Source organism: Callorhinchus milii, unplaced genomic scaffold (assembly GCF_018977255.1).
Source record: "Callorhinchus milii isolate IMCB2004 unplaced genomic scaffold, IMCB_Cmil_1.0 Scaffold1, whole genome shotgun sequence".
Lineage (NCBI taxonomy): Eukaryota > Metazoa > Chordata > Chondrichthyes > Chimaeriformes > Callorhinchidae > Callorhinchus > Callorhinchus milii.
Genome location: NW_024704742.1, coordinates 52,756,873 through 52,784,352, shown reverse-complemented (window position 1 = coordinate 52,784,352; position 27,480 = coordinate 52,756,873). Strand labels below are relative to the sequence as shown.

The window sequence follows — 27,480 nt, the reverse complement described above, 5'->3', positions numbered from 1 at the left end:
ACTGAAAGGGGTTCGATTGTGGACATTTGTGTACCAAACAGACAATTTCTGCTGGGTGAAGAGCTCTGTTATCAAATTTGGCTTCAACACACGTGGCCGGGTTTGGTATCGAAGCGACCTTCCCAATGATCAACGTGACATTCATCTGGTTTCCTGTGGAATTCAGTATCTTTGAATACAGTCCTGTACTTCAGGACCATGCCCCTTTCCTCCCTCCCTCCCTACCTCCTCCTCCTCTCCCCACCCACCACTACCCTCACCTACTGGCACCGTAGGCGATCTTCAGTATTTCTTGTCGGTAATATTGTTGTTGACGTGCAGGAAATGAGTTTGATAGTTTTAAGTGAGTGCAACAGTGTGCTGCAGATCTAGTATACCCAAACTCTGCCGCGTGGAGTCCTGTAGCTCAGTGGTTAGAGCACTCACTTTGCAAGCGAGAGACCTGAGTTCAATTCCTGGCAGGGAAAAACCTTGGGCAAGTTTCCTTACTCCACACAGAGCCTAATAATATTCCCTCCAAAATAAAAAAAACAATAATAAATTGGTCATTTTCAATCTACGACTGTTTGTGGGACATTGCTGTGCGCAATTGGCTGCCGCGTTCGCCCACAAATATACAGTCAATTCACTTTACAGTGTGTTCTGTGAAGCGCTTTGGGACGTCCTCCCGACGTGAAAAGCGCTATATCAAATGCAAGGATTATTATTATTATTATTATAATGAGAATTAAAGAGGAACTACTTCACCCAGAGACTAGTGAGATTGTGGAACTCGCTGACTGAAGCGGTGCTGGATTCAGATGCAGTCAAGAGGAAGTTAGACCACAAGAGAGAAGGGGAATAGAAGGCTTTGGGAAAGAGTAAGAAGTGGCCGGAGACTCGTGTGGAGTATCAAAAGCTGCTTATACCACAACTCAACGTAATTATTTTTTAAAAAATCTTTAGCACAGAGTTAAGAATCCTATAGTTTAAAACCATTTCTGTGGGTAATACCATTTTCAATAACTATTTTCAATCACAAAAATACAATCTATAAAAAAAAAGGAAGTTTGATCATTTTTGCATGAATTTGCCCAAGTTACTAAGTTATTTTTTGAATAGCTGGTGATTTTATTTTACATTGCGATTACTGAAACTACCTGTATATTTGGAATGTGAGAATTTCTAATTACTTTCATTTGCATCAATTCAGAAAAACCTCAACAACAAAATATAAAACATAAGAATTATTTTAAATACATTTCTGAACTTTCAAAACTTGTACCACATTAACAAAAGCCAGTCAATGATATGGGTAATTCCTATGCGCGAATATAACATCGGGTAATTCCTATCAATGTATGAAAATAACATGGGTAATTCCTATACATTCCTAAAATAACATGGGTAACACCTATGTATAAAAATGATTCTTCCTATACACTTTTTTTTGTACTGACCAGCTCGAATGGATACAAAGTGTGAACCAAACAGATAGCAGAAAATCAACACAGGTTTGTTTGGCCTCCTTTCCAAAATTGTGAAACCAGCTGCAAATATTTAGCACAAGCCTTTTGTGTGGTCTAAGTTAAAATGTCAATAGGCAGCTTCTGACTGTCAAAACATAATAAAAAGTTAAGTCATAAATCAAACGTACAACTCTCAACAGCAATGGTGTGTGGCAGAGGTTGATGCACTCCTGCCAAGTCAGCAAGTGATCTCTTTGGTAAGCAATGGCACTCATGATTGCTATTAGTTTTCAATTTTAATTGGAGTAGCAAAACCTTAGAAAATAGACCTCCTATGGAGATCCTACTTTGAGAGACCACCTTTGATTTTTTAAATGCATCTACTTCACACAACAAGCAGCTTAAATGCTGACTTTTAAAATGATGACTGGATTGGAGGGGGGAAGGTGGGGTAATGAAAGAAAAGATAATTTTTCCTTAGGTCAGCCGGGTGTCTGAAACATGTAGAAGCCCATCACCATGCTGAAGAGTATCCAAACCAAGCTGACATTTCCATGCATCTCACCTACACATGGAAATTCCAGATAGATTGTGGGAATGGAATGCACATTCTCTCCCAGGAGGGACGCTTTCTGCTTACGTAATTCTGGAAAGTATTAAGCGCTACTTAAAGGAACATGTCTGGAGTAATTCCTTAACAGTAAAAGTCCCTAATCCTACAATTGCTTCTTTTAAAATCAGAAAAATACAACAGGCTACTTAAATCATTATTTTAAAGTATTGCTGGTTTGCAGTTGCACCACATGAACAAACGACTTCTTAAATGAAATGGTAAAGTTCAACTTAAGAGGTCAATAGAATCGGAAAGAAAACTCAAAAGCTAATATCCTAACCCTGTATAAGCTTGATACTTTATTCAAGAATGTCTCATAGAGGAGGCTCAGAAAGGGGGAAAAGGAGGAAGCAACGGGATGTAAGATTTTCCAGAAAATATTCTTAAATGTTATTTGAACCCCTGTGCTGCACTTGATGAGAAAGCACACAAATAGCAGAAATGCATTAGGAAGAAAAAAGTAAGAAAATATTACCAACCTTCTGTAACTTTAGGAAGTTCTTTGCAAAGAAAGAATGGAGAAAGTGGGTTAAAGGAAGATAAGCAAGGAATCATAGCAACAGACAGTAATACAGCCATCTAAATCTTTAAAAGGTTCCATATTATTCTGATGTCTCACATCCACCTATTAACACTGGGACTTCAGGTAAAGCAGAAGAAACATTAAAATAATCCTGCCTCAAGTTTACTAAAGAAGACAGACTTAGAAGGCAAATATGAATAAAAGCAATTCAATAATACCATAAAGAGGCATTAATTTGATGGCTCAGCAATTAAAAAGATTCAATACACCACACACTATCTTTTAGCACCATGAAATAAAATACTATATTCTATTACATTTAATGGAAACGTTTCCCTTTTTCTAAATAACCACAAAAATATATTAATGAAAAACTGGACCAGAAGCAGAATTGTTATGTAGAAATCATCAGTATCCCAAAGACACTAGTTATTTTGCAAGCCTGGAGAGAAGTTCAATCTACTACTGATAGATATGTTTTTATAACCTTCAATTTCAGCAGTCAATTTGCATTACCCTAACATGAAACATCCACACAGGAGTGTAAGAAAGTAACTGCACAGAAACCAATCGTGCTCAATGATTCAATCATCACTATACTCAAAACACAATAAGGATTTTTTTGTTCTGGTTTAAATTAGATGATGCGTTCAAATTCTCCATTGAGATTTTTCACATCCATATCAGGACTTACCTTCCAATAATTGTGAGCTAACGTTGACAAATTCAATCTTCTTGCGAAGGTATCGTTGATTAAGTTTCCAAATACAGGAGATAAAAGAATTTTTTTCTGCCGTGCTGCTAGCAACCCATTTATAAACTTTTTCAAAATGCAAGTCAAACTCTGGATTTTCCTGGAAGTATGGAAGACAAGAATTTGGTCAGTCAGAAGTATCACAAATGGAATATTAGAACATCCAAGTTGACGATCAGCGTAGCTGCACTTGAGATCCATTTTAAATATGCCTTTATCTGATTCACTGGTGTATTTAGATTAATAGAAAGCACCGCTGATGCTTTGCTGACTGGTACCCATAATCAGTAAGAGTGGCCTAGATTGCAAACCCATTTAAAATCATGGTGTTATCTCTCTGATAATCACTGTTATTTGCCAAGATGGTAAGAAACACTGCTTAATGATTATTCACTTCTCGCTGTTCCTATGTAATAATAAATAATTCTTGCATACTGTAAAGTGAATTGACTGTATTTTTGTGGGGGAATCGCGGCAGCCAATTGCGCACAGCAGTGTCCCACAAAAAGTCATGGATTGAGTGAGCAATTCATTATTTTTATATTTTCTGAAGGAATTATTACCACCGATCGACTAACGACTGGGTTCCTTTTTAGTGCTACGTAAACAGAGGTGTGTGGAGGAAGGAAACTTGCCCACTGTTTTGCCCTGCCCGGGAATCAAACCCAGGTCTTTCACTTGCGAGGTGAGTCCTCTAACCATTGAACCACAGGCCTCCATATGTACTCCAAAACAAAATGGCTCATGTATCAACATAACTGAGAACTTATTAAAAGTCTAATAATTTACCAGAAGCTGCTGGGTCACACTGAGTTTTGTTAATCAGCAATACCAAAACATGATCTGTAGCTCAGTGGTTAGAGCACTGGGTTCGACCTGGGTTCGATTCCCAACAGGGATAAGATGCTTTTAACAGTAATTTAATAGAGCACAAGTCTCTATTCAGGACTTAAATTATCTCACATCTCACCTTATTCGCATCTTTGGCATCGACCACAGCTAGGTCTCGCAGGACCCACGCTGTCTGGCGTTTGTAGAAGTCTCCCTTATCAGATTTCTTCACTTTCACGACATTTACTTGGATTGGTCGCTCAGTTGTTACTGAAAAGAACCAAACGTTTAAAGGTCAATAATTTTTGATTTTGTGAACATTTCTGATATTGTTCTGGAACAATTAAGAACTTGATTATAATTTTAGTCCCAGTCTGATAGGTAAAATGTCTGATGTTTGAGAACAGTTCATTGTCTTTTTTTTTGCCTGATGGGTATCTCACACATGCAGAAACCCATCACCATGTTTTAAGAGTATCCAAACCAGACAGAGTTCCACGCATGCTACCTACAGATGGAAATGCCCATGCCTGCAATGGGATGTGCACTCTCTCCTGGAAGTGCGCATTCTTTCCATACACAGGAATTTCTAACATGCAACCCTTGACAAGGTCACAAACATTTGGCCAATTATTAATAATTATGAAAAACCTAATTTCCTGCAGCAACCCAATGATTCAGAAGTCAGCCATTTTTAACGTATGAAAAGCCAGCTGGCATTTTGAGGTTTTCTGTACACATGCAGAGAATGAAACACTACCGTTATAACACAAGTTGGGATTTTATGCACACCAGTTATTGTGCTATCGGGCTCCACTGTGGTATGTTTCAGACAGAAGCAGATCATTCCTCCCTCTAGCCAACCCGTCCAACTTCATACAAGATTTATTCAACATCACATACCGCCGAATCCTTTTAATTTCAGAAATTTTCCAGTTCCTTTTTGAAAATCTTTATAGTTCCATGTTCCACCAGGTACTGATAGTTTGTTTCACATACCCTGAATTATTTTATGACAAAACTAATTCTCTACCAGTTTCTATTTGCTTTAATTTATATAATATAGATAGGAACCTGAAGTGCAAAGAGCTCACAATTCACAACAGGCACAGATATTAAGACTTGCTGTAAATTAAACCTTTTGTTATTAATGGGTTAGTCATTTCACTAAGATTAAATGCAACATTGTGGTATTAGGGCTATTTCTAAGATTATAGAACGTACCTGTAGCACACAGAAAGCAGTTTTTCTTTTTCTTGCCTGCCTTGCAGACATTAACAATGCTGAGCAATCGTTCATCATTTGGAGTGAAGATATCTCTTTGCAAAGCATGCTTGATCGCAGTCATTTTGAAAACTGACAAATAAAGTTTTGCATGAATTATCAGTTGTTGTTTTTACAGCAGTAGACCATGTTAAAAACTGAAGACACATTGGGTTGAAATCATGCTTTTTCCCCATCATTGAGTTGTTGATTCATAAGAATTATGAAATGAGCAAATCTGAAGTCAGCAAAGAAGCCTTAATAAATTTCAAGAAGTAATTGCTGTTTGATAAAGTAATTTTGCTGACATTAAGTTCTCACTCAAAATCTTTCATATGTTTGCTACAATATCAAAGTCAAATCCACAAATGTAATTCTAAAACAGATACATGTCAATATCTAAGTACATTACAAATATTAAAAAGTGCCAATCTTAACTCCATGTGCAAATCTGGGTACTTGCAAGTCAAGTAAGATGGAATTCTGCCCTGTGAAAACAACCTGACTAAAAACTACAATAACTTGCAATTACTTTAAAGAGTGTGACTGCGTTAAATGTTCAATCCATAAAAATATTACCACAAATGTTAATGGTCTTGTCACCAGCTCCCAGCCCAGCCCCCACTCCCCCATCCTTGTCACCAGCTCCCAGCCCAGCCCCCACTCCCCCATCCTTGTCACCAGCTCCCAGCCCAGCCCTCACTCCCCCATCCTTGTCACCAGCTCCCAGGCCCCCCATCTCTTGTCACCAGCCCCCACCGCCCCATCCCTGATCATCAGCCCCCACCCCCCAGCCCTGATCCCCAGCCCCCACCCCCCAGCCCTGATCCCCACCCCCACCCCCCCAGCCCTGATCCCCACCCCCACCCCCCCCCAGCCCTGATCCCCACCCCCACCCCCCCAGCCCCCACCCCCCAAGCCCTGATCCACACCCCCACCCCCCCAGCCCCCACCCCGCAGCCCTGATCCCCACCCCCCCAGCCCCCAACCCCCAACCCCCCAGCCCTGATCCCCACCCCCACCCCCCAGCCCTGATCCCCACCCCCCCAGCCCCACCCCCCAACCCCCAGCCCTGATCCCCACCCCCACCCCCAGCCCTGATCCCCACCCCCCAGCCCTGATCCCCACCCCCACCCCCAGCCCCACCCCCCAGCCCTGATCGCCACCCCCCACCCCCCAGCCCTGATCCCACCCCCCCAGCCCTGATCCCCACCCCCCAGCCCTGATCCCCACCTCCCACCCCCCAGCCCTGATCGCCACCCCCAGAGCCCTGATCCCCACCCCCACAGCCCTGATCCCCACCCCCCCAGCCCTGATCCCCACCCCCCAGCCCCCACAGCCCTGAACCCCAGCCCCACCCCCCAGCCCTGATCCCCACCCCCACCCCCCAGCCCCCACCCCGCAACCCTGATCCCCACCCCCCCAGCCCCCACCCCCCAACCCCCCAGCCCTGATCCCCACCCCCACCCCCCAGCCCTGATCCCCACCCCCCCCAGCCCCCACCCCCCAACCCCCAGCCCTGATCCCCACCCCCACCCCCCAGCCCTGATCCCCACCCCCCAGCCCTGATCCCCACCCCCACCCCCAGCCCCCACCCCCAGCCCTGATCCCACCCCCCACCCCCCAGCCCTGATCCCACCCCCCCAGCCCTGATCCCCACCCCCCCAGCCCTGATCCCCACCTCCCACCCCCCAGCCCTGATCCCCACCCCCCAGAGCCCTGATCCCCACCCCCACAGCCCTGATCCCCACCCCCCCAGCCCTGATCCCCACCCCCCAGCCCCCACAGCCCTGAACCCCAGCCCCCACCCCCCACCCCCCAGCCCTGATCCCCACCCCCCAGCCCTGATCCCCACCCCCCAGCCCTGATCCCCACCCCCACCCCCAGCCCCCACCCCCCAGCCCTGATCGCCACCCCCCACCCCCCAGCCCTGATCCCCCACCCCCCCCAGCCCTGATCCCACCCCCCCAGCCCTGATCCCACCCCCCCAGCCCTGATCCCCACCCCCCAGCCCTGATCCCCACCCCCCAGCCCTGATCCCCACCCCCCAGCCCTGATCCCCACCCCCCAGCCCTGATCCCCACCCCCCAGCCCTGATCCCCACCCCCCAGCCCTGATCCCCACCCCCCAGCCCCACCCCCCCAGCCCTGATCCCCACCCCCCAGCCCCACCCCCCAGCCCCCACCCCCCAGCCCTGATCCCCACCCCCCCAGCCCTGATCCCCACCCCCCAGCCCTGATCCCCCCCCCCCAGCCCTGATCCCCAGCCCCCAGCCCTGACCCCCCAGCCCCCCCTTCACCTTGTACAATAGCAGTTCCGGGCTGGCGGCCCAGGTCGCCCTCTCAGGGTAAACACTGACCAGCGGTCGGAAGGCGACGGTCATTCGCGCATCTCCGGGTGACGACTTCCCTATACACACACCATCACTTCCGCTTCCGGCGCCTGCGGGAAGCAACGTCAACATCAGGCTCGCGCTGTGACAACTGGAGCGCCGCCATCATTGATCCTGGCACATCTGTGCCAGGCTGTGGCTCCACCAGTCTCAGGGCTCTGTGGCCAGGGCGAGAGATTGCACCTGAGTACAATGCACTCACCCTGTTCTCTTGGGTTAGCAGAGCATGCAGCATTTAGCAAATTCTTGAATCCTGTCCGAATATTTCGACAACAAACTATATTGTCAATTCAATTTGCAGTAAAATTCGGTGGAACACTTCTCAATGACATGATAAAGCACGGTATCAAATGCAAGGGTTATTATTATCAATAATAATTTTGAAACTTTTATGTACTCTACAGGTAACTGGATTCAAAGTAAGACGTGATAGACACATTTCCCAAATTCTCTGGCATGCTAAGAATATAGGACAAGTCCAAATGCAATCAGAATGGTAGAATTCTCCCTCCGAGTGCATAATTCAGACTTCCAGGATAGATGCAGTATTTAGTAGATCAGTAATATATAAACCTTTCATTGGCTCTGAGTTGTATGTACTTTTCTCTGGGGATTCGAATATGTTTCAGCTTCTCCCTTTCCCCCCTATGAATGGTGCACTAAAAAATATGCTTAACGTGAGCAAAAGCTAAATATAAAGGTTTTGGGGACCTTTTTTAAAATCTGGAAGAGAATCAATTCATTTTTTCTGTTATGTGCATCAGGAAGTGACACACAAATGCATGCCTTTGCTCTTGCTAACCTGTGCTTAACCTGCCAGAATTAGGTAAGCAGGATGCATCTTTCCAGAGAAAGAGAAAGTGCACATTCTATTCAGACACAGGGAAATTTCCATGTGTAGGTGGCACAGATACGTGGAACTCTCAATCTGGTTTGAAGAATCTTATCATGGTGATGGGTTTACGCATGTGTCAGACACCCGGCTGGCAAAAAACCTCTCCCTTCTCTCTCAGCCCCTCTATTTGCCTTTAAATCTTTAAATTTCCCCTTAAAGCCTATAGCCAATTCTCCCCCCTCAGCCCTTGGCGTCCAACCCTGTTTTTGTAAAGCGTTCCGAGACATTATCCTCTATAAAAGGTGTTCAGCCAGGTGTTTGACACATACGGAAACCCATCACCAAGCTCAAGAGTATCCAAACCAAGCTGAGAATTCCATGCATCCCACCAACATACGGAAATTCCAAAGATGTTTGTTGGAATGGAATCCACTCTCTATCCCTGGAGAGATACATCCTGCTCACCTAATTCTGGAAATTATTTGGTGCAGGTTGGCAAGACCCAAGGCTTGGGGACACGAGAGTGTGTGTTAGGGTACTGCTGGAGTCTAACCAGTTAAAACCACATAGCCTGGCAAGTTTTCCCGCTTCTTGTCCAGTTAATCCCTCTGCTTGTCCTCTACCCGTTAGGGCTTTGGTTTTCTTGGTTAACAGGAGCTAAGTGGGATGATTCCGTGCACCCAGTGACTTGTCTGCCTTTCCAGATCCTGCCGATAGCCAAACTGTCTATGCAGTCATCAGCAGTGCCCTGGAATACTGCAGACCCATCTGGCTCAGAATCTGGGCTACCAAGACTGCATGGAGGGTGGACTTGATTCTGACACTCCATTACCAAACAGCCAGTTCAGCACCAAGGAAACTCCATTTATCTCCCCCACCCTGGAGGATAATCAGTAGTTGGTCATTTGAAATCCAACAAGCAGGTTTAAGTCCTCACTAGGTGAATGGTAGTTACCAGGAACTTCTTGCGAGCTTCCTGATGAGCCACAAAACTTAGTATGCCTCCACGGAGCTTAGTACAAATCAGTGTAGGCTGGAGCCCTCGCTCCCTGTAGCTCTTCCGTGTGTTTGTCACAAATCCACCTCACTGCTTGATCCTGAACTATGCAAATAGGCTGGAGGGAGCCTCTCTGCTCCATCCCTAAGAATTCAGATCCATAAAGGAGGAATGTTTGCACATAGTCTTACATGCCACAAGCTTGACCTGCATTGGGTCCTTGCTGTCCTTGAGTAGAGATGGGAATGCCCTTCGCTCCTTCTCTGCCTGGTCCTCCAGGACAGAGTCCAGGCAAAGGTTGGTGTCCACCGAGGTACTGATAAGAATCAACAATTGGGTTTGATGCCTCTTGAATTTTTTTGAGGGGGTCAGCCGAGTGTCTGACACATGTGAAAACTCATCACTATGCTTAGGAGTATTCAAAGCAAGCTGAGAATTCCATGCATCACACCTACATATGAAATCCCAGAGATAGATGGTTGGAATGGATTGCACATTCTCTCTTCAGAGGAACACATCCTGCTTACCTAATTCCAGTAATGTATTAGGAGTAGGTTGGCAAGAGCCAAGACTTGGGAGCAAAGATAGTTTGCATTCTGTCTTCCAATCAATATCTTTGATGTCTTCTCTTGAGCCATGAAATGGACTATAAGTTAGATCCCTTCAGCTAAATGTTCTGAAATGGTGTCTATTGTGTGTCAATCTCTTAAAAATAATCATCTTTTTGTTGCATATTTCTTCTGAGATTGCACATAAGTACTAACAATAATAACTCTTGCATTTGATATAGCGCCTTATATAACTGAGACGTCACAAAGTGCTTCACAGAATACATGGTAAAGTGGATTGACTGTGTATTTTGCATTTAAAATATTTAAAATTTAAAAATGTATTTCCGTAGCAAGCAGATCACTATGGAGAGGACTATTTTCAGTGATCGGTCAATAATAGATCCCTTTGTCGGGATTAATAATTAGTGACATCATGAGCGGGAGAAAGGCAGAATCTTTATTTTAAGATATCATCAAATAACAATAATGGAGCCACTCTGGGGACTGAGTGGTTCAGTGGGTAGAACACTGTCTTCTAACGATTGAGACCTAGTTTTGAATAATGTACACTGACGATTGAAAAAATAGATATATACAATGGAAGAATATGCATGCTTCCAGTAAGAATGGCTGGATAATGATTCGGAGGGGAATATTGGTTGGTTAAAGCAAATGTTAGAGCCCATCGTGTTATACCGACTACAATTACATTTCTCACGATTGACCATGGATTGAACCTGAGATCCATCCAGTCTGTAAGGCTCAGCTGCTCACTGGATAAACATGCTGAGCCAATGAGGAAGCAAATCTATAATTTGATGTTGCCTGGCAAGAGCAATCTTCTGCAATTTATCTAATCCTATAAATTACTGCTGAAAACTCCATCATTACAAAGCAGTTGAAAGCAGTAGCTATGATTGAGAACTTTCAAAAGGGACAGGATCTAATGGTCTTCTCCTGCCCTAAATATGTTTTATGTTCTTAGGAATCCACACACAATAATAATAATCCTTGCATTTGATATAGCGCTTTTCACGTCAGGAGGATGTCCCAAAGCGCTTCACAGAACACACTGTAAAGTGAATTGACTGTATATTTGTGGGCGAACGCGGCAGCCAATTGCGCACAGCAATGTCCCACAAACAGTCGTGGATTGAAACTGACCAATTTTTATTATTGTTTTCGAGGGATTATTATTAGGCTCTGTGTGGAGTAAGGAAACTTGCCCAAGGTTTCGCCCTGCCTGGAATTGAACTCCGGTCTCTCACTTGCAAAGCGAGTGCTCTAACTACTGAGCTACAGGACTCCACGACTCCACACAGACAATCTGACACAAAACAAGTCTTGACCGATGAAAATTTATGCTATGTTCTTTTGTACTTCTCATAGATGTATATGTTCAACAACAGCAACTTGCATTTATGGTGGGGTAATGTCTCAGAGTATTTAACAGTGGTGGGACTTGATGCTGAGCCAGAAAGAAGGGTAGTGACCATGTTTTCATATAGTTATTAGTTGCCTCATTCATTTTTATTTAGATGGAAAATACTGTTGAATTTTCAATAGGTTAATTTGGTAGGCTATCTGGAAATGTTAGTAGTACTGTAGTTGTGAAAGCTCCATTTAAGGAAGCGTAATTCAGTTTTTATTTTGATAATAATTGAATAAGCAGAATAAACATTCATTTGTGATAGTGGTACTTCTCCACTATTATTAGTAACTTCATTTCAATTATTCAGTACGAAAAACTGGTTTCTACATTCCTATTATCATCTTAAGATACCGGTGGGTATATAATAAAGGGAAGATGTACCCTTCCAACACAGCAAAATAATTTTTGCACAAAATCCAAACTAAAATAATTTTTTTTGCATTTGTCTCAGTTATATATTGCATTTCGGTCTGAAAAGGTTCAGTAAGGATAAGCCTGAAGCCAAATAATAAAATATAAAGCAGCCAAAATCCATCTAATTTGAATTAACTCACATTATCATAATTTTGATTTGCTTCGATTTTTTGCATTCAGGTGCACTAGTCCCTTTAAGAAAATAGTACAGTGTATCCTTAATTGAACGATTTCTCAGCTAATGTCCATTCTACAGAAGTGAAATGGTATTTTAGAACCATGTTACCAGCTGGGAACATCGCAAACCAGAGAGTAAACATTATGCAGAAGAATACATATTTAGCTATGGCTTACCTGATCTGTCTAATCTTTCCCTATAGTTATCTGAACGATCCATCTACCTCCAAGATAGCTGCTACCTTCATAGTTTACTGACTCTCTGTATGAACTAGGAAGCATTTTCCATTGATTTTGCATTCTATGTTAGTGGGTATTTTGGGGCTTTTGATCTAGATTCAGATAATTGAACTTTCCGGGAAAGAAGTGGGAAGAATCTAAATGAATATATATCGGTTGTGTTTGGCATAATGTTAAGCCATAATGGAAACATAGTTGATTCTCAGAAGCAAAAAAAATCATTCGGTCATTAAAAGGATTAAACACTATTATCAAGATATTGACAGGGGAAGTGTACAATTCTGTTTAAGCACTTTGTGCAATTTTCATTTATACAGAGACAAACACACACAGTTACAGAAGTACAGCACGCATAGATTCATGACAAGCAAACAGTCCCCTTTGTTGATAGTAGCACTGTTCTCATATAAGTAATTGGTGTCAAAATTTACAAAAACAATCTCCTCCCCTAAGTAGATATTATTGAGCTCCAGTAAACATCGGAGAAAGGCATATTTGGAGGCTGTACTTGACGCTTCCCAGTTGTAAATTTTGTCAAAATGCATCTCAAAGTGTGGATTGTCCTATAAGTTAAATGAAGAGAAATTAGTGAAAGGTTCCTTTTAGAAAAAATATTACTAAATACATTCTTTGGGAAAAAACATACACCAGGAATTAAGTCTCTGCTCTTTAGTCACTTCAAAGATTGCAAAAAGTTCATCCTTGCCTAAATTGGTTGTATTTTTCTGAGTATATANTTTTTTTATCAGCACATGACATCATGTTATGGTGTGATTAATTTTAGAAGCATTACTAAGAATTAATGGAGTCTAAATTGCAACAATTGTAAACTGGACTTGTTGTGTCAAATATTTCACAATTTGAATTGTGAATCCAAATTCCAGCTTTGGATTCACAATTGGCTTGTCATAAGAAGGGAATGAGAGGAACCATTGGACCAATCTCCTACAAGTCCTTATAGCTGGGTATGAGTAACATTTACCTACTGGGCCACAATAAAGGGTAATGCCCAGGGCACAAGTGCTATCAAGAGAAATAATCAGGAAAGGAGAGGGTGTGTTTGTTTCTATTTATAGCCTCACTAAAAACAGAGTAACTACATTAGCAACAATGGCTACTTCAAAATTGTCATGCCAAACAAGGTGTGCCATAAATATTAATGGGAATTCAGATATCCCAATTTAGTTCTCTACTTATATCTATAAGTATGTTCAATGATACTTAACAGGTTTCAATGTACGACTCAATTAGCTCTGTCAACACTCCACTGTGAATGGTTATAATTAAAGTTTTTATTGACAGAGCAGACTTTAATTGGGCAATGAATTAATATAGAATGAATTAGACTCATGTCAATATAACAACCTTTATTACTGAACAGTTTCAGTCTGAAATAATATATGATTATTCTTTTTCGCTGGTTTTCATGAAAGACTTATCTAAGGACTTATATCCTTAAAGACTTTTATAAGCAGAACACATTTGTTACAGAGTTGGTTCCGATCTCCTCAACCCTTGAACAAACTTTTTTTATTCGCTTTACAATACAGTAAAGCTCACATAAATCCTATCAGTTGTGACCATAACATTCAATCTGACTTACCTGAAGTCTGAGTTGCAGGCAAACCGTAGAAGTCGTAGAAAGTCCGATTTAATCAATAATCTACACTGCACATGCATAACTTAATGCATCCGGGAAGTGTGAACACGGTAGTTCGTCACTCCAGCCGGTAATTTTGCATGCGGTCATTTTCCGAGATTCAATATGTCTTGACCTGTTGCCACATGCCCACTTATCGGCATGGATTGAAATCGCATTGAATCGCAGGAAATGAGATACTTCTGCGAATGTGTTGACGGATCAAGACTACATTTCCCGCAATTCAAGGCAGACAGTAAGCGTGGGAGCAATGGAGGGTAAAGGGAACGCCATTGTGAGTCAGGAAGTGAGTAATACAAGTAGTGCAAAGAAATCTAAGTGGTTTTGATAGGAAGTTGAATGGGACCTGGGTGAAGGTACAATTTAGGTGATTATACGATCTATAAAAATAAGACTTATATGAGTTGTACTGCATATTCCATTTGTAATGATTCACTCATACATGAAAGTGATACAAGTAGATATTAATTGCCGGTATTGAATTTTGAAGATGTATTATTGTCTAAAAGGCTCTCTGGCTCTCTATCTACACTCCATGTTCACTGGCAAAAGCACCCACAGGGTAAGGAGCATTTTGTCCAGACAATGTCCTGTACATCACACAGTCTTGCAAGACTCTGTGGCGCTGATGAACATTTGTAAACTTTAAAACTTGATAAATATGAAACATCATAAAGAGGGAAATAGATATGTCTGTAAAATAGGAAGCCAATGAATATTCTATGAGAAAATAAATGCAACCCAACACAAGTGATTTGACCAGTAACTCACTTCATCCGCTTCTTTGCCATCCAAGAGCTTAAGATCTTTAAGGTGCCATGTATTGACTTTTTCATATTGTTCATTTTGATTGGAAGTCATGATTTTCACAAATGTTATTTGCACGTCTTGGCAATTTGTTACTGTAATGAGAAAGTAATGATCAGAGAATATTATTTTTCTTAATGATAACAAATAATATATGATAAAACATAAAAATAACTCATATAATTATGTGTGTGCATTTTAATAACAACAACAGCAGCTTGCACTTATATAGCGCCTTCCACGGAGTTTGCATCTCAGAGCTCTTAACAGTGACGGAGCCTGACTCCTAGCAATGGGGGCAGGTGGTGGTAAGCACGAATGAAGGGGAAGGTTTTCAGATGGGACTTGAAAAAGATTAGAGAGTGGGTAAGTAAATTTTGTTCGGTGATAGGGAGCTAGTGGAGCCTGGCCAGAACTGGTGAGATGTGGGTATGGAGTTTGGTCCGGATCAGTATGTGGGCAGCAGAGTTCTGAATGAGCTGGATCTTTTGAATAGTGGAGCTGGTGAGACCGGCGAGGAGTGCGTTTGAGTAATCCAGGCGGGAGGTGACAAACGCATGCACGAGGGTTTTGGCTGTATTTGGGGTAATGTACGGTCGGAGGCAGGCAATGTGGTGGAGGTGGAAGAAGGTCAGGGAGCGGATGTGGGAGGGGAAGGACAGCTGGGGGTCGAACTGGATGCCTAGATTCCGCACTGGTTCAGTGAGTGTGAGGGAGAGCCCAGGGTGGTTGAGGAGTTTAGATCCACAGAGTGAAGACATTAACGGGAGCCAAGGATATGGCTTCTGTTTTCTGTCCTGCATTCAGCTGCAGGAAGTTTGCACTCATCCAGGCTATGATATCTGCCAGGCAAGCTGATAGAATACTGGAGTTGGTACTGGAGGAGGCAAAGTAGATTTGTGTGTCATTCACACACTCTTTAACACTATTAAAGAATAAATCACACAAATGACTTAGCACTCAGGCCCTGTACAATCCATAAATTTATTCCAACAGTTAAGTGAGTTCATCCAGTTATTGGTATCAATGAAACTTGTTCTGAGGTACAAATAATGGACAATCATTAAACTCCTTGGGGAAGGAGGTAAGCAGGGTTTCCTTGGAGCTAAGATTGGCAAAGTGTCCAGCAACAGAATGTTGGAATGAAGACAGTACTCTGTGGAAGTCTCAGCAGTCCAGTTCCTGAGATAGGTAGGTCTGCATGGGAAGCTTGCCAGATAGTGGTTTCAATGGCAAACTACCTAGTCTTCGCTGGTTAAACTCAATAACAACTCCATCGCACACTCTTGGGTCCCCCATCCTGGGCTCTTGACAACCTGTGCCTTATACTCTCCAGAATTAATATGCAGGGTGAGGTCTTCCACGAAGAGAGTGCACGTTCCATTTCAGACACAGGGAAATTTCCATGTGTAAATTGCATACATATGTGGCACTCTCCATCTGATTTGGATACTGTTAAGCACGTTGATGGGTTTTTGCATCTGTCAGACATTTGACTGACCAAAAAATTTCATATCAACTGCATCCTTTTCTTTTCTGTTTTCATCATAACATAGTTATGTTAATCTCATGAAGGAAAAGTAAATGTAGAGGATTCACACAGGGACAGAATCAAGGCTTGAGTCAGAAATGTTTAATACAGTAAGGGATAGGGGACCTGGAGAGAGCCATTCATATAAGTAACCAATAGTGAACGTAGCAGTTCAAGTAAATGTTAAGGGACGACTAAAAGAGTCACAGTTACCACTACCTGAGCATTCCTGTTGTCTTGATCTTTAACCTGATCTTTGACCTACATTTGGAGGTCGTTTGTAGAGCCCACAATCCTGAAGAATAAATCACTGAGTAAACTTTAGGATGTATGAGGATAGTTGACTCAGTTACAAGCATCTTCTCTAAACTGGATTGGAAAACTATAAGATTACCTAATGTTCTTGACCGGATATTTTTATTGCTGGCAGACAGCTTCATCACATTGATTGCCAAAGGAAGCTGTTAGAGAAGCTGAAATTTAAATCTTTAAACAAAGTAATATAATATAAGGCTAAATGTAATTAATTTAGATAAAATGTTCAAGTTTGGTGAAAATCCGCTCAAAGCAGCGTTGATTGATTGGGAGTTACCAGCCAATACAACTAGTGCCGCTGTGGTATCTTTTTATCAATCATTTCTAGCCTCTGTGGTATCTTTTTATCAATCATTTCTAGCCATGGTTATTAGTTTGTCAATAGATATGATCTGATGCATGCCTAAAGATCAAAGGGATGGGGTGAAAGAGGCCAGTTTTTGCTTGATTGCCTTTGGGATCAGAAAACATCAATGCTTGTGGAGATAGAGTTCAAGTTAGAATAGATTTTGTGCAATGGAAGAGGGAGCAGACTTTAAGGGCCAAATGACCTTCCCTCATTCTGTGCCTTATATTCTTATGTGTCTTTGAGACCATGTGGACTATAAGATTTACAAAAAGGCATTCACGATATTGCAACATCATAGAGTTTTGCTATAAATAATTTGGTAATAATCCTTGCTTTGATTTGGCACCTATATTATCAAAAAGCATCAAAACACTTCACAGGTAATTTTTATCAACTGTGGTGACTGTAAATGCAGCAGCTGATTTGCTCAATGCAAGTTCTCACAAACAGTAATGAAATAAATGACCATTTTATCTGGAGGATTATTTGAAATGACATTGGGAGAAACTCCCTTCTCTTGTCAAATAGTGTCATGGGATCAGTAAGTATCCACCTGAACCAATAGACATGATCTTGGTTTAACTTGGTTTGTGGAGTCCTGTAGCTCAGTGGTTAGAGCATTCGCTTTGCAAGCGAGAGACCTGAGTTCAATTCCAGGCAGGGCGAAACCTTGGGCAAGTTTCCTTACTCCACACGCCTAATAATAATCCCTCCAAAACCAAAAACAATAATAAATTGGTCATTTTCAATCTACGACTGTTTGTGGGACATTGCTGTGTGCAATTGGCTGCCGCGTTCCCCCACAAATATACAGTCAATTCACTTTACAGTGTGTTCTGTGAAGCGCTTTGGGACGTCCTCCCAATGTGAAAAGCGCTATATCAAGTGCAAGGATTATTATATTATTATAACATATCATGCAAAGGATGGCCTCTCAGTCAATGCAGTTCTCCTCCAACACAACAATAACAAACTGCATTGATATTGTGCCTTTCATGTCTGGAGGATGTCCCAAGGTGCTGGACAATGAAGTGTTTGTATCTGAGCTGTGGGTTTCAGTCAGGAGTGTAGCGCAAGGGGTGTGGTGGTGGAAAGATGACCAAAAGCACAATCGCAGAGGAAGGTCTTGATACAAGCCATTGGCGGTTGGGCCTTCAGAATCCATCCCACAGTCCCTTCACCTCGCCCCCTCCCTTGCCTCCTTAAAAGCCTGTCACAAGACTCTCCTCTTCGACTGTGTCTTCTGTCATCCTCCTTTCCCCTGCCCTCCCTGCCTTCCACCCCTCCTGATCCCAACACCCAGCTCGAGCCCAAATCCCTGACTGTCAGCGTCTGGTAAATACCACATCCCAACATTGTCAAAATAATAATAATAAAAGATTCTTGCATTTGATATAAACATTGTGAGGACATTTCAAAATGATTCAAAAGGATACATGGCAGCCAATTTGCACGCAGCAATATCCCATAAATAGCCATGAAGGGAGTAACCAATTTTATTTGGAGGGATTGTTATCCAGGACACTGGGAGAAACTCCCTTCTCTTTATTGAATAGTGAGCAAATTGTTGAGCACAAAGATTACTCAAGGCAACCGCAACAACAACAACAAAATTACATTTGTATAGCGCCTTTCGGGAGGACGTCCTAAGACACTGGACAGACAGAATTCTTGTGAATTGGGAGAACTGCAAGCCCACAGTGGCTCATGCTAGTTACTACTAATAATAATCCTTATCAAATGCAAGGATTATCACATTGTTAAGACATCTCAAAGCACTTCACAGAATATATTGTAAAGTGAATGTATTGTAATGTATTGCCAATTGTGCACAACAGGGTCCCACAAAGAGTTGTGGATTGGTGACCAATTTTTTTTTGAGCTAGTGACTTAACTTCAATTGAGAGAAGCTATCATCCCACTAATTGGCACTGAATTAGTGGAAAGTATCATGCATGCAAAAGAGATAATAAAAATTGCTCCTTATTTCAAATTAGTATAAAACGTATTTCATTTAGTTAGATGATACAAGGTTGAGAAGCCGAGACCATCTTCTAGAATTCTTCAGACAAACGGAAGTAATCACTCTTTCAAGCTAAATTCTGCAAACCCATCAGTTCGAGAAGATCAGAAATTAAGCAATGAGCACATACATAAACAGCAAAAGTAAAATGTGAAATATCACAAGTCCATGCAGACTTAAAGCAGCAATCATTGTGCTTACAAACCAGGTGATTGTTTATGAACGAATTGGTTTATTGTAGTGTTTAAACTTAGTTTAATTATTTAACTATTCAACCTTGTTTTATAATTATTGGAGTCCCTTTAAAGATTAATTTTAGTGTATTGAGAAAATAACCATGCCCATTCTTTACTTGCTCTCGACTCATCAAAGTAAATTAAAATTAAATTTCTTGCAGCTTGTCAAATATATATTCACAAATAATAGATAATGGGAACAACATGCTACTATGTATAAGTGCTAATATTACCTGAATTACAAAGGTAATATCTTGCATCTTCCTGTGTTGATGTTATTATTTCTACCACAGCAAACAGCCGATCCCCATTTGGTTTAAAGATTTTCTTCTTTAACTCATTTCTCAGTATCGCTGACATCTCTTTAAGCAGACCTCCAGGTGTGGAACATTTAACAAACTTACTTTGTTCAACGCCTATGAACACAATTCAGAAGATATCATGTATTCAATCTGCATAATAGGATCCAAGTGAAGCTTCAATGGAATTAAACACTATCACACACAAAAATCATTGGATTGGAGTTTCAATCAATCTTGTTGCTGTATAGTTCCCCTGAGTTATGTCTGCCAAGTCATTTACAATCCATACAGATTCCATTACAGTTACTAAAGCCAGGTTGAGATATTGATTTGTGCATCATCCATTAGGGAACTCGATTTAAAACAAGAAGGAGCTGTTTATCAGTTTTTAATCTGTTATTAGATTTGAAGTAAATATTGCGGGAAACTTGAGACATTTCTAGCCCATTAATTTACCTAATCACATGATATGAATACCTTAAGAAGGATTGGCAAGCTTATTTTGTGTTAACCATTGTACAAGCCATACCTTTAGTCAGTGGACCATGTTGACATTGTTTTCAATATTAATCCTTATTCTGCTATCCGCTATACAATATTTATGTTTTTATTCACCTGGGCCTGAGCAAAACCACTATATATTTTTAAGTGCATACAAATTGTTTTCTGTTCTTTTGATTTGTATTCATGGACTAGGTTATATTTTGTGCAATATAGTATTATTTTCAGATTCTGAAGTTTTCAGATAATTGTTTTCAGAGTTGCAGGTAAAGATGTGAGGACTATTTTTTCTATTTTTTTGCTGTTCGAACCCTGAAGATCCTGCCTCTTGTTGGGTGACAATTCCATGGGAGCCAGCAACCCCTGGCATCTCACTCATGGAGCCAGTCGACAATAGAAAATAAACACCATTGGGCTATTTGACTCTGAGGAGCATCCAAGCTGAGTTCCACTTGTTCCTTATAATCATCCAACGACGTGAACTTTCCTGAAGAGATCATTGGATAGCGATAGAAACCCAAGCTGATTTTTTCTTTCAGTAACCCATGGTGCTGAGGTCACTATTAGTGATTCTGCCTGAATCAGCAAAGTCAAGTACATATTTAAAAAATATATTCAAAAGATATATTAAAGATATATTAAACTGTGCATATCAGGATGCAGTCAGAGGCAATATAAAAATGGACAAATATATTGCCAAGATCCACACTGATTAACATGTGAAAGTGGCAAGTTTGGAGGTACAGTATAAACCTATACTCAGCACTGCAAGCCACAAACTGAATGGATATTGTGGTCATTGTTGGAGAAGTATTGGGTTGTACACTTATTATTATATTCAGTGCTTATACATAATAATCCTTACATATGATAAAGCGCCTTATCACATCTTCGGATGTCTCATGGCACTTCACAGCATGCGGATGACACCCAACTCTATCTTTCCTCCTCTACCCTCAACTCCACGACCACTGATGTCCTGACAGCTGCCTGTCTGACATTGAGTCCTGGACGAGAGACAACTTTCTTCAGCTCAACGTGCGCAAAACTGAGGCCCTCCTGATTGGCTCACGATAGCGCCTCCGCAACTCAGGTGCTGACAGCATCAGCATCCAAGGCTGCACTCTCCACCTCTCAAAGCCAGTCAGGAACCTTGGCGTTCTGAGCTGTCCTTTCTTCCTCATATCTGCACCACAACTGGCACCGCCTTCCATCACCTCTGAAACATCGCCAGACTACGGCACTACCTCACCCCTCACGCTGCTGAAACTCTGGTCCACACCTTTATCCCCTCAAGGCTGGACTATGGGAACTCTCTCCTCACCGGCCTTCCCGGCACCTCCTTCCACAAGCTGCAGGTCATTCAGAACTCTGCAGCTCATGTACTGTCCCTCACCAGGCTTCGGGACCACATCACTCCCACCCTCGCTCGCCTCCACTGGCTCCCCATCCCCCAGAGGATCGAATTCAAGATCCTCATCCTCACCTACAAGGCCATTCACAGCCTCGCTCCCTCCTACCTCTCCGACCTACTATCCCCTACCTACCTGCCCGTACCCTCCATTCCTCTGGCTCCAGTCTGCTCCACATCCCCCGCCACAACCGCCCTACCATCGGTGGCCGGGCCTTCAGCCTCTCAGCCCCTAGGCTCTGGAACTCTATCCCCCAGTGCCTTCGCCTTGCCTCCTCCCTTTCCTCCTTCAAGGCTGGTCTCAAGACCTTTCTCTTCGACCATGCCTTCAGCTCCCCTCTCGACTCTCTACCCCCTCCTCCCTCCCTCCCTTCCCTCCCCTCACCCTGACCATTTCCCCCCTGCTCGGGTCTCGACCCAATTGTCCAGTGCCTTGGGACATCCTCCCGACGTGAAAGGCGCTCTATAAATGAAATCTTGTTGTTGTTGTTGTTGTTCACAGAATATACTTGACTGGATCTGGCCTCCTCCTTGTCCTCTGGACCCTCCACCCCACCATCGGCGGTCGTGCTTTCAGCCACTATACTACAAAACTGTGGAATCACAGCTCCTTAACCTTGCCCTCTCTCCCCATTTTCAGATCATAGGAACATCGGAATTAGGAGCAGGAGTAGGCTATTTGGCCCCTTGAACCTGCCCCGCCATTCAATAAGATCATGGCTGATTTTCTAACCTAACTCCATCTGCGCGCCTTATCCCCATATCCCTTAATGACCATCTATCCTTTAGAAACCTATCAAGCTCAGTCTTGAATATGTTCAAGGACTAAGCATCTACAGCCTTCTGGGGTAGAGAATTGCACAAATTCACTACCCTCTGAGTGAAGAAGTGTTTCCTCAACTCTGTTCGAAGGTCCCTTAATCTTAAAACTGTGACCCCTAGTTCTAGATTCTCCTACCAGGGGAAATAGTCTTGCACTGTCTACTCTGTCGAGCCCCATAAGAATCTTATATGTTTCTATAAGATCAATGGTTGAGGACCTTCCTCTTTGACTGTGCCTACATTCACCTTCCCCCTCCCCCTGGCTCAGCATCGGGCTCCACCACTGTTAAGCGCTCCAAGACACAGTCCAGCATGAAGGGCACTAAATAAATGCAAATTGTTGTTCTTGTTCTTCTAAGAAAGTGAACAATGCACTGGTGAAAACATTTGAGCTTTGAAGAGCTTTAAACAAAGCCACTCAATCAGTATGTAATAACATGTTGAAAAGGTTACGTTTGGAAAGCTGTTCAATAGCCAAGTGCAACATATATTTATAACATCAATTTCCCTTGTGGATAGAACATTCGCTTTCATCTCATCACAGCTTGGTTTTAATACTGCCCAGACTGATGGAATAAGAGCCTGCTCTGAGGGTACATCTAAACATCAGTTTGAAAAGACAAATCACATAGAATCACCTACAAGGCCATTCACGACCTTGCTTTCTCCTACCTCTCCGACCTACTATCCCCCTACCTACCTGCCCGCACCCTCCATTCCTCTGGCTCCGGTCTCCTCCACATCCCCCGCCACAACCGCCCTACCATCGGTGGCCGGGCCTTCAGCCTCTCAGCCCCTAGGCTCTGGAACTCTATCCCCCAGTGCCTTCGCCGCCTCCTCCCTTTCCTCCTTCAAGGCCGGGCTCAAGACCTTTCTCTTTGACCGTGCCTTCAGCTCCCTTCTCGACTCTCTACCCCCTCCTCGCTCCTCCCTTCCCTCCCCTCACCCTGACCATTTCCTGACCCAACTGTACAGTGCCTTGGGACGTCCTCCCGACGTGAAAGGCTCTCTATAAATGGAATCTTGTTGTTGTTGTTGTTGTAGAGTGGGGTATCCGACTGTAAGACATCAGGTTTGTGCATGTTTCCTTCCATAACATTTAAGGCCGTAGAGGCAATGCTGATAGATACAATCTCCTTTCAAAACCTATCCAGTCACATGGCCTGTAATGCATCAGTTTGTTCTCAATTTACACTTTATTGGAAGGAATGTGGTAAGCTATTTGTTAGAAACACTGATAGACTTAGTGTTTTTGGTCTTAAGAGAAACTGGGTACTGAACTGAGCAACTAAACATTTGGTGCCCAAGGTCACTTGTTGAAAACAACCTTTATTCCTTCTCAGGAAGCAACTGGTTAACATTCTCTTTCAGTTCATTGTACGCCACAAAATACACAATCAATCCACTTTACAATATATTGTGTGACGTGCCTTCAGCTTCTCTGCCTCCACCCTTTGGAATTCCATCCCACAGTCCCCTCGCCTTGCTCCCTCCCTTGCCTCATTCAAGGCACGTCTGAAGACCCTCCTCTTCAACCGTGCTTTTGGCCACCCTCCTACTGCTGCCCTCTCTGCCCTCCACCCTTCCTGATCCCAACCCCACTCGGGTCCAAATCCCTGATTGTCCAGCGCCTTGGGTCGTCCTCTCAACGTGAAAAGCACTATATAAATGTAATTTGTTGTTGTTGATATGTCTCAATGATGTCTCAATGATGCAAGGAGCATTATTTTGTAAAAAAAAAGGACTGATCATACAACATGTAACATGGAGTCCTGTAGCTCAGTGGTTAGAGCACTCGTTTTGCAAGTGAGAGATGTGAGTTCAATTCCAGGCAGGGCAAAACCTTGGGTAAGTTTCCTTACTCCACACAGAGCCTAATAATAATCCCTCCAAAAAAACAAAACAATAATAAATTGGTCATTTTCAATCCATGACTGTTTGTGAGACATTGCTGTGCGCAATTGGCTGCTGCGTTCGCCCACAAATATACAGTCAATTCACTTTACAGTGTATTCTGTGAAGCGCTTTGGGACGTCTAGAAGACGTGAAAAGTGCTATATCAAATGCAAGGATTAATATTATTATTAACTGCACTGATACTATCCAGGAATATAGCCACCCAGTTGATTTCCTGATTGCAGTAATACTGCCAAAGGGAAGCACTGAGAGTAGAGACATCAATTCCCTACAAGCATAGGGGCGCTCAACACTCCCCATGTGAATAGTGCTTTTAGAGGGAGAGTAAGAAAAAAAACATTTATTTTTAAACTGGAACTCTGGTAGAAACAACGCGGGGAGGGCACAGTGGCACACTGACACTTATTAAATGCAAACCTACCTATTGCTACTGCAACACTGTAAACCTCACATCCTTTGATCTCACCCTTGCAAGGAAGGATGCCAGTTCAACATCGATCTGACATCTTATATGGATACTATTTGGTAAAGAGTAAGACACATTGTGTGTGTGTGTGTGTGTGTTTTAATTAACCGACAGCAGTTTTTGCACAACGTGCAGAAGGAATATCGAACGCAATAAAAAAAAATGCATTCGTTTCTCCATATCTGGGGAATGAAGGTGTTCGTTTGCAAAACGAGGAGTCGAGGGATTGAGTGGGGAATGTGAACGATCTTTGCACGGTTCAGCCATAGGGACCCAAGTGGAGCAATGGGGCACAGCTTCCTCCCTCCTCCCTCCTTCCTCCCCTCCCCTCAGCTCAGCTGTAAATCAGGTGCTGTCAGACTGACATTGTTCCTATGTTGTGGAATGGGTCACACGGGGGGACTCGTGAAATCTGCCCTCAGGTGGGATCACAGTGACTGATGCCCATGAGACAGGGTTCACTGTGAGTGCCTCTGGATGAATAATGCGGAAGGGAATGGGCAGCGGATGGATCATTTTGTACATTAGCTCTGGGGATCTGCTGACATCTGGTGCTGAACTACTGTGTTATGTCCCTCGACAAGTTCCAGGTCGGTGCAGGTTTTTACTGCGAGTCTTAACCTCATTGCAAAGGTAGTTTCTGGATACAGTACTCTTAAATGTTGATTGTAAAAGGACTTATCACACGTTGCATTTAAGAATACCGATCTTTTTACTGAATATTTACTGCATATTGGTATCATCCTGTTCTGCTCCCAACAGTGTGAAAATGGGAACTTTCCAAAGAATTGCCAGGATTGTAAAAACTATCTGCGGGTTGAACCTGGCTCTGAAGAGGTGAGTCTTTATTTAGTTTGTAATTTATTCAACACAGAACAGCAAGAAAAAGTTCACAGCTCAAATGCACAGTCACATCACTTTGCAGTGTTTCCTGTGAGACTTCTGGACAAAGCTCTATATCAAATGCAAGGATTATTATTATTTACAAGCCTATATAGCAACTACATACAGTACCAGCCAAGTGATTTAAATTGGCAGCTGTGGTCAATATCAGAAAGGCAACAACCAGATTTGTATGCACATGGGTAAAATATCTAACAAAATAGTCTGTACGTCGATGTTTATTAAATTAAACTTTTAAACAATAAGTGAACCAAAACTGGATTAATAACTTTGCATTAGGAAAACATGTTTCAGTCACTGGTTCAAACAATATCAAGTGGAGTCCTGTAGCTTGGTGGTTAGAACACTCCACTCACAAGCAAGAGGCACTGCGTTCAAATCCCGGCATAGAACGAAATGTTGGACAAGCTTCCTTACTCCACCTGCCTCTGTTTACGTAGTAGTAAATAGGAACCCAGTTGTTAATCGATTGGCAGATCGCTTGCTGGGGATAATAAGCCCATCAAAAAATATAATAATAATAATAATAATTGGATCACTCAATCCACGATTATGTGTGGGACACTGCTGTATGCAATTGGCTACCGCGTATTGTCCACAAAAATATACAATCAATTCACTTTACAGTATATTCTGTGAAGTGCTTTGAAATGTCTCAAAGACATGATATCAATTGCAAGGATTATTATTATTATTATCCTCATAGATTGGCTGTATATTTCTGAAGAGGAAATAATTAACCCCAGAATAAGATGTCAAACATTGTGGGTTTGTAACCCTTTGAATGTATGTGTGTAAGAGAGTTGTGTGTCTCTCTTTCTCAAAACAACAATAACGACCTAGTTCTGTCCTAGAACCACTTCTTCACTGTTTGCTCCAGCTAAAATGGAGCGCTCTGGCTTGATTTGTAAATCCCCCACAAACTGATACATTCTTTTTTCCCCTTAAACTGTTAATTTGGGATAAATCCACATGGTCCGTCATTGACTTCTGCATGAAGGGAGCTATATAAATGCAAGTCGTTATTATAGTTAGAAAATAAAAGGAAGCTATTGATTGGAAAGGTGTACAATGGTGAGTTGCAATGGTCTGTAGGAGGATGAAACTTTGAATCCATATAATTTCTCAATCTTAGTTATATAGCTGGAGATACAGGGAGTAGAAGATGACCACTTCCTCACATGGAATGTCAGGGGCAGAGGGCTGCCACCAAAAGAGCAGATCATTCAGTCTCTTCCCCTCCTCTTCACCCAGGAAATTATATTAGAGTACAGGCAGTGACAATACTGGAGGGATTTGTAGGATTTCCTATTCTCTGGTGTATGATAGACAAAGAATCATAGAATTTTACAACAATCTGCACTTATATTGCTTAACACAGGAGAGCATGTTGGAGGGAACAGCACAGAAGATCATTACTACCCATTGAGACACCGTCTGGTGTGGAGGGCGCTATATAAATCCAAGTTGTTGTTGTTGTTATAATAATAATAATAATCCTTGCATTTGATATAGCGCTTTTCACGTTGGGAGGACGTCCCAAAGCGCTTCACAGAACACACTGTAAAGTGAATTGACTGTATATTTGTGGGCGAACGTGGCAGCCAATTGCGCACAGCAATGTCCCACAAACAGTCATGGATTGAAAATGACCAATTTATTATTGTTTTTTTTGTTTTGGAGGGATTATTATTAGGCGTGTGGAGTAAGGAAACTTGCCCAAGGTTTCGCCCTGCCTGGAACTGAATTGTTATTGTTATTGTTGTT

The 27,480-nt window shown here is 42.5% G+C and overlaps 1 protein-coding gene across 5 annotated transcripts in view; it reads right to left on the bottom strand.

The window, feature by feature from the left end:
* The window catches only part of exoc1 (exocyst complex component 1), a 31,220-nt gene extending 23,372 nt beyond the window's left edge, over positions 1-7,848 (bottom strand). For 2 of the 5 annotated variants that reach the window (XM_007892766.2, XM_007892768.2), the window contains exons 1-5: positions 7,732-7,848; positions 5,394-5,525; positions 4,309-4,439; positions 3,279-3,438; positions 2,541-2,561 (exon numbers count right to left, since the gene is read on the bottom strand). In XM_007892766.2, the coding sequence (XP_007890957.2) occupies positions 2,541-2,561; positions 3,279-3,438; positions 4,309-4,439; positions 5,394-5,517 (436 nt within the window). In that variant the 5' untranslated portion in view covers positions 5,518-5,525; positions 7,732-7,848. Of the gene's footprint in view, positions 1-2,540; positions 2,562-3,278; positions 3,439-4,308; positions 4,440-5,393; positions 5,526-6,011; positions 6,082-7,731 lie in introns of those variants that run through there. The other 3 variants (XM_007892767.2, XM_007892770.2, XM_042341997.1) reach the window with 2 other exon arrangements.
* Between the last annotated feature and the right edge of the window lie 19,632 nt (positions 7,849-27,480).